At 33.9% G+C, this 12904-nt stretch overlaps 1 protein-coding gene across 2 annotated transcripts in view; it reads right to left on the minus strand.

The window, feature by feature from the left end:
* LOC144997165 (serine carboxypeptidase-like 13) overlaps nucleotides 1–12904 on the minus strand; it is a 40502-nt gene that overhangs the window by 2449 nt on the left and 25149 nt on the right. For both annotated transcript variants that reach the window (XR_013659716.1, XM_078957001.1), the window contains exon 10: nucleotides 1149–1217. Coding sequence is in view for 1 of the 2 variants with exons in the window: in XM_078957001.1 (XP_078813127.1) it covers nucleotides 1149–1217 (69 nt within the window). In the remaining variant the exon portion in view is untranslated. The remainder of the gene's footprint in view (nucleotides 1–1148; nucleotides 1218–12904) is intronic.

Consider the following 12904-nt stretch of genomic DNA (forward strand, 5'->3'; position numbering starts at 1 on the left):
TGTTAAAGCAATCTGTGGGAAGAATGCATATATGGTGGGAGGTGTAAAACCTGGTGGGCAAGGTATTTGGCCGAGGATTATGATGGCTTGGCACAAAATGAATCATAAAGGTATTGTTCTGATGTCTTCTTTGCTTAGAAAAGTAGTTAGTGGCGAAGATATTATTTTTTGGGTAGATGTGTGGATTGGTAGTATTCCTGTAAGGATTCGTTTTGCTACTCTTTCGGTCTTGAGAACAATAAAGGATGCATGTTAAAGATCATTGGGTCGATAATCAGTGGAAATGGGATTGGCATAGGGACCTCCATGAGCAGGTAGAAATTGATCAATTAAATGCATTATTATCTTTGCTAAGTAATATCAAACTAGAAGATGGGTTCAATGCTTGGATTTGGGAATTTAGTAGTAATGGAAACTTTAATGTTAAATATACTAGAAAACAAATAGAAGATATTATTTTGCCGGATAGTGAAAGGGAGACTTCTTGGAACAAATTCATTCCTAGGAAAATTAATAATTATTTTTGGCGTTTATCGATAGATAAATTAATGACTCGTATTATTTTGGCTTATAGAGGTGTTGACATTCCTAATACTTTGTGTTCGTTGTGTAGCATGTTTCCGGAGACGATATCTCATGTTTTTTGGAATGCCAAATCGCTAAGAAGACGTGGAAGGCTTTGTCCAGATGGTTATATCTGGACATTCCATTGAAGTTGGGAATTATGAACTTAATTACGTTGATTGAATAGTTGGAAGTTTCTCAGATAAAGAAATAAATTACCGATGTTATAGTTAGATCTACTTGCTGGCTGATTTGGAATTACAAAAATTAGGTCACATTTACGGATTCTATTCGGAGAAGAGATCCTATATTTGATTCGATTGTTGATTTGTCTTTTTTTTTTTTTTTTTTTTTTTTCGGTTTTCAAATAGATACCATAAGAATTTTATGTCTTGGGTTTCTAGGCTCCAAAACCCATTGAACTTAACGTCATTTCCCTAGCTTTTTGCTAGTTTCTGTTCATATTTCATTTAACTTTTCAAAAAGAAAACATTATTATCCTAAATGGTCAGGATGAACATGAGTATAGTTGATAATAAATTGAACATGAGTATAGTTGATAATAAATTGAACTGCATACAAACCTCACGGATGTGAAGAGCCTCTCGCACATCTCTTCTATTAGCCCACACATAGGCGTACATTGGTTTATCCTGTGACAAATATATATATATATGAAAGATAAAAGTCTTAAAAATTATAATCACTACTTCTTGAACATTTGTTATAACTAAGAAAAGTAAATTGGGTAATTGCATGTAATTTTTATTTTTACATTTTAAAGCTATTTTAATAAAGTAAAAACTTATCTATTGAAATAATAAAGTATATTTTCTAATATTAATAAAAGTAAATAGAATAAAAGTATTTAATTTAATGATATATAATTTTAAATTTGCATAACAATTATACTATACGTAAGAACATCTCTTGAATGCTTTGTATATTAGTAATTAAAATATAAAAAATTCATTAAAAAAATATTTTTAACTTACTATTTTTCGAAGTTCAATATATAATTTGTAAGATATTTAATTCCAACGAGACTATAAAAATAAATTATCATGAAAGGATACATTAAAACACACAATTAACTATCATCTTGGTGACCTAGTGGTAGAAAGGCTTGTGAAATCACACTCCAGTAGCGACCAAGTTCAATCCCTACTTGGTTTAACACAATTATTTTAAATTTTATTTAATTTTTTAATTTAAATATCTATAACTTTGGTGGAGTTATTTTTTAGTCTCACATAAGTCTCACGTATTGACGTAAACCATATTTGATACTTATATATGGTAGAAGTTTTATAACTTTCAATTTTATAATTTTTCATGACCATATTAATTTAAATATTTTTGAAGTACATTATATTTGGAAATTTTAGTTACATCAACACAAGAATTAAAAAAGAGGAATATTATTGATAAACCGAAGGTTTAATAGATATATAATTTTATTATTTATTGTATTTAATGTTTTAATTTGTTAATTTAAATATCATAACTTTAGTGGCGGTATTTGTTAGGTGAGCTGGTGTTTGATTTTTTGCAAAATCTTTTCCTGGCATTTTATGACTGCGTTGTGCAGATGGCATGAAAATATTTGGTCTCTGACTGTTTGTTTTTTAAAAAATGTATGTGTTCTCTTGTTGCCGCAGATATGGACCTATGTCTTGAGGCCTCTTCTAATTTTTTTTTTATTTGCCCCATATTGGATAAAAATAAACACCTTTAATTATGCAGCGAAAAATGCATTTAAAATTTGTTTGCCTCTTAAATTTCCTTGTCTATATTTAATTATGTATGATAAGTAGTCAACGAAATCTATAATAATTATCAATAATGTTACATATCTTTTTCTAAGAATTTCCTATAATGAAAATACACCACCCTTTTTATATTATACTATTTAATTTTCAAACATGTTTGGATAGTTTTTTATATATCTCTTTTTTTAAATAATTTTATATTTATATATTAAAAAAACAGTATTCATGTATTTATAGTATAATTGTATCATTTTAAACTTTATCAATATCACTCTATACTATACTTGATAGAAATTTTAAAAAAAATGTCTGCTCTTGATTTAAGAGTATGATTGTTTTATTGGTTGATAGTTTTATTTAGAAAATCTAAAATTATTAAATTATATATAATTAGTTCTTAGGTCTTTATATGCTTATATTCTTTTGACTATCCTTATTAACCAATTAAATCCCCTAAAATATATATTGTTCGAAAGAATGGTAGTACATCACGTCAGGAATACATGGCTCAACTACGAAATGAAATTGTTGAATGCAAAATATGGAATCAATAATTTACAAAAATTGTTATTATTGTTGTATGAATTATATTTTAGTGTTTTAAAACTAAAATTATATAAATTTCAGTATTGTAAAACTATTATACTTAATTTATTGGTTTTAGAATTATCGATTTACTATAATTAATTTGTTAAACTCAAATTGAATATTGTATTTGACTTTGATGTTTACTCTACAAATATAAGTCATTCAGATAATCTAATCTAATTATAATAGATGTATCTTTTATGACATGATCCATACTAGTTAATATGTTTTATATCAAATTTGTATCAAAATTTATTATTATTCATTAATAAGTGAAAATGACATAAGTAATTTATCTCTCTCTCTCTCTCTCTCTACACACACACACACACACACACACACACACATATATATATATATATATATATATATATATATATATATAAAGATTATAATTAAATATTTGTATTATGTGCAATGTATGAACATTCACCTCATATCTATCACCATATATGTCGAGTTCCACAACTATCTTAAGGAATGTGGAATTGTTTCACAATTAATTCCTCCCATAACACCATAACTGAATGGTGTAGCTATGAGGTGTAATCGAACATTCCAAGATATGGTTTGTTCCATGATGAGTCGACCTTCACTTCATATTCATTTATAGGGGTATGCCTTAGAGACAACCGTCCATATCGTGAATCTTGTTCCAACAAAGAAGGTTGGCAAACTACATCATTAGATGTGGAGAGGAAAAGCTCTCTCACTTGCACATATCAAGGTTTGGGGTTGTAAAGCACTCGTAAGAAGAGAGACACACGACAAACTAGAACCCAGAACCAAGAAGTGTTATTTTATTAGCTACCCACATAAGTCCTTTGGATACTTATTCTACAGACCAAGTGAGAACATGGTCTTTGTAGATACAAGAGAAGTCTTTTGCGAGAGAAAGCTCATATTCAAAGAGAACAGTAGGAGTGCTAGTGATCTTGAAGAAATTCAAGAGTCATCCAATGAAGGAACCTCATACAACTATGGCACTCAACATAAGGATAAGGTTCCAATTGAGCTAGTTAACAACTTATTACTCGTTCTTTGTTCGAGTAGGGTTAGCATGCCACCTGATTTCTATGGTTTCCATATTATTGATGATGGTGACATGTTTGTTAATAGTAGTACATTGGTAAATTTGTATGAACCTGCTAACTACAAGGAAGCTATGGTATTCCTCAAGGTTAGTAAATGGATGGAGGCAATGGACAGTGAGATTCAGTCCATGTATGATAACCAAGTGTGGAACCTAGTTGATCTTGTACCTGGTCGAAAGATAGTCGGGTAATAGATCTTCAAAAATAAGACTAACATGTATGAGAAAGTACACACCTATAAAACTAGGATGGTTGCAAATGGCTTAACTCAAACCTAAGGGATTAACTATGATGAGACCTTTTCAGCAGTAGCTAAGATAAAGTATATCAGGATTATGCTTGTTATAGTTGCATTTTATGATTATGAAATTAGACAGATGGATGTTAAAACTGCTTTCCTTAATGGGAAACTATCTGAGGACGTCTACATGAGTCAGCTAAAGGGTTTTGTATATGCCAGGTTTCCTGATATGACATGTAAGCTTGAGAAATCCATTTACGGATTAAAACAACCATCTCGCAGTTAGAATCTTTTCTTTCGTGAGGAAGTTAACGAGTTTGGGTTCTTTATATGTGACGACGAGTCTTGTGTATATGTCAAATCTAGGTGGAGTATAGTGAATTTCCTAGTCTTGTATGTCGATGACATACTACTTAAAGGAAATGACATTCCAACTATGAAATAAGTTAAGTATTAGCTTGGGATGTGTTTCGCTATGAAATATCTAAGGGGAGCGTCATATATTATAGCAATAAGGATTCATCAGGATAGAAAGAATTGTGGTCCAGAGTACATATTTGGATAAAATACTAAAGTGTTTCAGTATGGAGAATCCATAGAAATGGGAGTTGCCTATTCATAGTACTATCAATTTGAGTAAGACTTAAAGTCCAAGTACTGATGAAGAGATAGCTAACATAAGCCAAGTCTCATGTGCTTCAACTATAGGATAGAGCATGTATGTAATGACTTGTACTCGTCCGGAGGTGTATTATGATTTGAGCATGGTTAGTCGATTTCGGGGAAATCCTGGCAAAGCCCATTAGATTGCGGTGAAGAATATTCTTAAGTATCTACGAAGAACGAAAGACATGATCCTAATTCTTGGCAGTAGTGATACGTTAAGAGTAAGTGGTTACAGTAATGCCAGTTTTCAAACAAACCGAGACAACTTTTTCGCAGTGTGGCTGGGTATTCTTACTGAATGGAGGAGTGATTACTTAAAAATGTTCCAAACAAGAGATAGTTGTTGATTCCACGTGTGAGTCTAAGTACATTGCAACAAGTGAAGCACCAAAGGAAGCGGCTTGGCTAAAGAAATTTATCAAAGTTCTCAAATTCGTTCGAATTATTCAGGAACCCATGGAACTATTATGTGATAATGAAGGCACGGTTTCTTTGACAAAAGAACCAACGGATCATGGTAGATCTAAACATATCGACAGAAAGTACCATAACAATCAACATCGGGTAGAACAAGGACACCTTTTAGTGAATAGAGTATCATCAGAAGATAATGTTGCAGATCCTTTCACAAAGTCTCTAAGCAGGTTCAAACACTACTAGCATGCTAGGTGCATAGGCCTAAGAGACAATATTAGTTTTAGTAGTTAGGTGATATGTTTGAAACTTGTAACAAAATAAATGCAATTGATTTGGTCAATGAATAATAGAGAATTATTTATGAGTATCACACTTCCTTATTCAATTATTTATTCTTGTGTTTCTTTTTTGCATGTTTACACTTCCTAAGTAATTTGAATTATTTAAACTTCCACAGTCGTTCATGCTTTTGGAAGTAAGTAGTTAATTAAGGCTATCGTGAATCGATTATATATTGTCGATTGAGCTTAAGACATTGCAATATGAATTGCAACAATACCATGATTACTTTGAAAATAAGGATTTTATAAGTATTGGATAAACCTACGCTTATAGATTACTTCATGGATATTGTCACAAGTAATTCTAGGATGATGTTATATTCTATTCTTAAAACAAAGATATAAAGTTCATAGTTTAAGGATCAGTTATGCATTGGTTTACTCAAATGCATCTTATAACTAGATGTTATAAAGGGTTATTCCATGTGTAATTTGATGTGTGAATTGCATGAGTATATAGTCAAAGTAATTCATTCCTTTTTCCCTAATAGGAAAAGCAATATCATTAGGCCCCTCGATGATTTAATGCTGACTAAATATAGTGTTAGGCCCAATCAGAACTAATTGATGTGTTCAATTTGAAGTCCTATAAAGTTTTTGTAAATCGGGAAATCAGGAAACAGAATCTTCGACAATGAGATTGATTATGATCTATGAATCGTGTCCATTCAATATTTTGAAGAACAAAGGAATAGGTTATTACTTATCTTAGGGCCAATAGTTTATTTGAATCAGAGTTTGGCAGTGACTTTGGAAAGCACACTTTGGAAGTGACTTTTCAATTGTAGTTACAGACTTATCCAAATAGGAGTCTCTTGGACTAAGGTGTCTAAGCCAATAACTAAATTGGTGTATTCTTTAATTAAAAGCAAAGACCTTTTGGGTTGTCCTCATAACCGATAACTAAATAGAATGATTTTTAGAGAGAGAGATTGATTTTTTAATTGATTATATGATTAATAAATTGTAACAAATGATTTGTTAATATATTAAAAGATTAATATATTAATTATAAATGACAATTATTAATTTTGAATTAATTAGAAATTGATTGGAATTAATTTTGTGATTAATTGAAATACTTGGAGGTACAGGGGTGAGCTGTAATCGTTTAATAGTTGAACAAAATAGTGTTTTTAGAACCTTATAAACGTGAACAAATTTTTGGCTTATCTTTTAGGGTTTTAGTATAACCCTATTAGATAATTATGGATTTGGATAATTACCAATTTGAAATATGTTATTATATTGTTCAAATTAGGGTTTTTAAGGGTTCCTTATCATCTATAAATAGGACCCTTATGGATCCCATTTTCATCCAATTCTATAGACTCACAAGAGCTGAAATTTTTCTCTAGCCTCCCATTTCCTCAAGTCTTCTAGTTATTAGGCTTTTGGGTACAAGGCATTAGAGGCATATATTCCTTTGGTGCTAACTTTCCAAGATCTTGAAGAAGGATTCTTCTCTGATTATTTACTATAATAATCAAAAGGTATGTAACCCTAATGTGATATGAATTTTGATATCATAGCCTCTCTCCTTGGGTTTCTTGATATTCATAGTGAATTGCTATCAATATGGAAAACAAAGATCCTTTCTAGGTTACATATGAACTTAAGGGTTTAAGTGTTTTTGAGCCACATGTAATGTAATGCCCTGTTCTAAAATATTTATTTAGGGGTTTTAGAAGCCAAGGCTAGGGGTGTTCTGGTCATTTATGGGCTTTGATTCTTATTTGAGAAGGTGTCGGTCCAGGGTGTGTTGCTAGAAGCGTAGGGCTTCTCACTACCTTTTCATGGATATAAAGTTCGTCGGAAACGGACTTAGGATGAAGGAGTTATAACACTTTGAAGTTGTTGTCATTTATGGCCCCTCAATGGAAAAGTTGGCAAAGAAGGGCCATGCATTGAAAGTAGGAGGCACGTGGGTACACCCAATGTAAGCTAGGTTACGCCTAGCATATGAAAGGTGGTGGATGCGGGAGCTTTTTGGTGTAGGCCCGCGTATGCTCAGTGTCCAGAAACCCTAATTTTAGGGCATGCCACTATATAAAGAATGTTATACCCTCACATTTCAGCCGTCATCCACCCTAAAGAGCTGCTACAAAACCCTAACCCTCCTTTGAGTGTTTTTGGAGCTTTGGAGGCCTTTGGAGAGTATTTTAGTGTTGTAAATCCATTTCCTCAAGCAAGTGAAGAACAACGAAGGTGGTGGACTGAAGAAGGAGATATAGATTTGGGATATTTGCTTCATTTCGGACCTTTTTAAGGTATAAAGTTTTGAACATGATAATTAATCTCTTAGATCTCTCTTAGTACAAGTTTATGGACTCTTTTGGTCCCAAGAATGGATCTTTGAGACTCAAGCACGTTTCTAAGTCCAGGGTTGCCTCCCTTAGACTCACATGAGTCCCATAAGCAGTAAATTCCCAACCTTTAGGACTTATTTGTGTTCATGCTTGAGATCTAGCCCTTGGAATGAAAGTATGTTGTCACATTTTGAGTTTGGGTTTATTTGGTGGATTACAAGTCACCAAGTTAGTGACTTTATGAATTAGGACATAGAAGAGGACTTGGATCTGAGTTTGTAGCCTTTGGATCGGAGTATTAAGCACTTAATGGAAAAGTGTCTTAACAAGGTTGTACGTTGGGCGTACAATGAGGTACGCACGGCGTACAAGCCATCAGTCAATACGCTTAGTGTACTCTGCCAGTTTGGGTTTTGAGTAATTAGGCCTCGGTGTGGGTTGTGCTTTGGACTTTGGGTCTTTGGGCCTTAGTGGGCCATTAGGAGTCAGTTAATATGAGCCAAGTATATGTGTTTGGGCTTAGGGCTATATTGGGCATAAAAAGGGATTGGGCCCAATATAGCAAATTAGGCCATTAATGGGCTATTAGTGGGCTTGGGAAGCTTAATTAGCTTTAGGAATTGGTTGTGGGCATTAAATATGGACCAAGTTGGACTAGGTGTAGAATGGTCATTTTACCCTAAGATAGATTAATGTATTGGACTAAGTGAGATTTGGTGTTGTTAGGTCGGGAAGCCGAAGGAGCAGCAGTTCGGGAATTGTCACATAGCAACCAAAGGGATATCAGCAAGGGTTCAGCAGTGCAAGGTGAGTCTCCTCATTATGTGAATGGGTCTATGGCCACAATGCCGACCCATGTAGTTTATGAGTAGGAAGATCCGGGGGTTAGCCCTAGGCACTGTATGCTAGTATGAGATTTCGGATTAAGGTTCGATGTCGGGCGGGTGCCCGAGGAATGTTTGCATGATAATTTATACTTGTTGTCTGTGTGATACTTATATATTCCTGGTAGGAAGGTGGGTGTGGGCGAGGTCCCGTACCCCACCATTAACGAGGTGTGGATGAGGTTCCATATCTCATTAGTGGTAGAGCAGGGGCGAGGCCCTAGATAAGCGGAAGGTGAGTGTGGGTGGGAACCCGTATCTCACTAACAACAGGAGCTTGGACAGGGTTCCATAGCTCACTAGTAGCAGGACAGGGGCGAGGCCCAAGACAGGCGAGGCCTTGGGACAATAATGCAGTAGGGTATGTTCAATTTATGTGTTATGTGCTATGGTTATATGTTTCATGCGTTTAGCGGGCGGGGCCCAGAGACAGGCGGGGCCTAAAGTAAAAAAGATATGTATACCGAGCGAGGATCGAAGCCAGACGGGGCTTGGGATCGGGTAGGGCCCGATGTGGCGGGCGACACCCAATGTAGCAGGCGAGGCCCGAAATAGTGGGTGTGGCCCAGTGCTTGTAGTATGTGATTATGCGTGCTATGTGGTAGGTTGGGGAACTCACTAAGCTTCGTGTTTACGGTTTTTAGTTTTGGTTTCATGTACTTCCGGTAGCAGAGGAAAGAGCTCGGGGTGATCATGTGGCACACACCATTGTTTATTCAGCCTGGGATATTTACTCTGATAAAATAAAATAATGTTGTGAGACATGATATTCTGACGTGATATGTTTTGTATGAATGGTTGTCCCTTGTGGTTTGTTTATTAAATTAAAAATGAAATTTTTGGTATGGATTTTTCGGTCGTTACATGTAAAAAAAATTATAACCTAGTAAGCCCATCAGTTATATCCCCGGAAAGGTAAGAAGGGGAACTATAAGAATATAATTTTATCAGAATTTAAGAATCGCTTGAAGTTTAAGTAATCAGATACAAAATAGAACACTACAATTAAAGTGAATATAAAGAAGTATAAATATAAGTATTATAAGAGTAATGCAATAAAGCACATGTTGAGTAATGTTATAATTGTTGTGTATGTTCTCGGAAAGAAAAAGATCCATCTAGATCTAGCTAGGTAACTTTTCAAGTTCAAGGAGGTAAGTAACACTAACTCTCCTATTATATAGGTATTAATTGTTTTATTCTTTTTTCCACGGATTCCCTAATCCGGTAGAGTGAGCAAGCAAAGGTAGAATGCGGTTTGTTCTATAGTGAGAAAAGTTGCACTATTATCTCTTATTTCCCTATTAGGGAGTATAGGGAGGGGTAGTTACGGAAGGGGGGAACAAAGTTATGGTTTGTACCGACAACATGTGCTAGGAATGTTTATGTTTAGGTTATGTTTTATGTGAAATGTGTTATGTGTTATGTGTGCTATGTGTAAGTAAGTGATCTATAAAATGGTAGAGTAATGTGTATGCTCACTAAGCATTTTGCTTGCCCGTTGTTATTTAACATTTTTCAGGATCATCATGTATTTCCCAGGGAAAGAGAACGGTATGATTGCAGGCGACATTCTATTAAAGATTTATGAAGTTACTATATATGTTTTAAACCTGTGATTTTTTTTTGCTTCCGCAATGTTTTTAGAAATATTATTTTATAAAAGTAGTTGAATGTTTTTGAAAACATTTATTATATTTTCTTAAAAGGGTAACATCTGTCTTTACTTTGTGTTTATATATTTAAAAAATGGGTCATTACAAGTTGGTATTGGAGCATGGTTTGAGGGATTTAGAGATGCGCTAGTGTGTTTAAAACCAAAACCAAGGCTTGAAGTTTTTCAAAAAGTTTTACAATAAGAATTTAAAAGTCAAAATGAATGTTTGAAAGTTAATGTTTGAGAAAAGAAAGAGAATGTGAAGCGTGCAGTCATATGGAGCTCAATGGGTAGTGAGTCACTTAGTCACAATATGTCATATATAAAAGTGTTAAGATATATGTAATGTTATGATTTGCATGCTAGAATTGACTATTAGGTTACTTATGTGATTATTATGTGTATTTGCTTATGATACTTATGTGTTTATGATGCTTATGTGCTTATGATGCTTATGTGCTTATGTACTTTATATGTACCTTATATGAAGTGTATTTTTTAGTAGTACTCAGTTGATTCTTATAGGCGGCATGCACCTTGAAAGTTATGATTGTATACATCTAGGATCATATAGGTTTAGAGAACTAATTTGGACTTACTTCTTGTTCCTCGTTTTGTTGTGTTCATAGAGTAGTTACAACTTCTTTAAGTCCTATTCTGGTTCGAGGGTATGCATAGCCATGCATCCATGGTGCACGCTTTCCTATAGGAGAAACGTGCGATAACACGAAATGATAGAGTAGGAATGTATCCTCATGATGAGCTAAGAATAATGAAATGATATATAAGTAGATAACTATCTAACCCATCATGTAGATAGGGAAGTTTCGTGTGATCTCTTCGGACAAATATCTATATTTGTGAAAGATTGTAAGGGACCTTACTATGAGAAATGCAAGATAAGCATTTGAGCCAAAAAGAATCAAGAAAAGGCCTAAAGAACTGATGAGTTAATATAAAAATAATGTATAAATGTCACAACTAACATTTTTGCTAGCAAATTCTACTCTCATGCAATCATTCACCTAGTGTAATAACTTGTACTCTAAGTAAATACTATACTTCATTCTCATTCAAATATATCTCATATGTTCAACTATGGGTTGGAAACCCTAGAAATCTCGGCTCAAGTTCATTATGGACTAGGGTTCTCTTATTGGGTCTAATGGACCAATAAATCTCCTACTTCACTATCTTGGGCCTAGGAACCCTAAATGGGCTCTAGTTGGATCCACCTTCATGAAACTATAGCATTTTGGGCTATTTGGGGCTAGAATGATTCATTCTACCAATGGGCCATGATGGGTCATAAATGATTTAATTAACCTTAATGATGCCATAAACCTATTTCTTTTACCATTTTGGGTCGTGAACCTTCTTAAGGGCCTAATAGGACAAAAAATGATTTTTGGGCTTCATAAATTCGATCAAGACCAAAAATGGGCAAGATCACATCCTCCTCATTTACCTTAGCCCAATCTCGGCCCAAGATCATTCCAAAACAAAAAAATAAATAAATAAATAAAATAAAATGGGAATGAAGAAATATCCAACAAATGACACCTAATTTGTATATGATGGATATCCATGCGAGAGTGCATGTATCCATGCACCTATCACACCACCATAAGTCAAACTCTATTGCTCTTACTCCCTTACTCTATCTCTCAGCCACTCTCTCTCATTTCTCCAACATATCTCTTCCAAACTCAACTAAACTTCTCCAACCATTTTCCTCAAGAAAACCGTGAGCATAAGGAAGAACACCAAGAAACCCATTTCAAATCTTCACAAAGTGGTAAGATCTCAAATACCTAAGTAAGATACTTTCTCTTTAAGCTCATTATCTCCTCTTATCACCTCAAATTCGTGACCATGCTCCCTAGAACTCATCAAGATTCGAAGATCACTTCAAGAAGCTAGCTAGAGTCATAACTTACACCACCTTCTTCTTATCTTCATCAAAACCGAAATCCAAACCCCCAAGGAGAGTTCATACCCCATTGTTTTCTGTTTTTACTTGTTTTTAGGGGGAGAATACAAGTCTTATGTGTAGATCTATGTATATATGCATGATTATGTGTGTTTTCTTGAAACATTTGGTGATTATGTGTTGATTTCTTCACTAATCTAAAAATATGTTAAGAAACGTGAAGTGTATCACTAGGATCTTCATATGAAACATGAGAAAAGTATGTTTCATCTCATATAATACATGTAAACTTGTACATCTGGGATTTGTATACTTGATATAGCAAAAATGACTGTTGGGTTCAAAGATCTATAAACTAAACTCACAAAACAGCCCTTGACAGAATTTTTTTGGTCCAATCTCGGACTATTTTGACCCTCTTAATAGAAGTATTTTTCA

The sequence above is a fragment of the Lactuca saligna genome, chromosome 5 (assembly GCF_052625555.1).
Source record: "Lactuca saligna cultivar CGN05327 chromosome 5, ASM5262555v1, whole genome shotgun sequence".
Taxonomy (NCBI): Eukaryota; Viridiplantae; Streptophyta; class Magnoliopsida; order Asterales; family Asteraceae; genus Lactuca; species Lactuca saligna.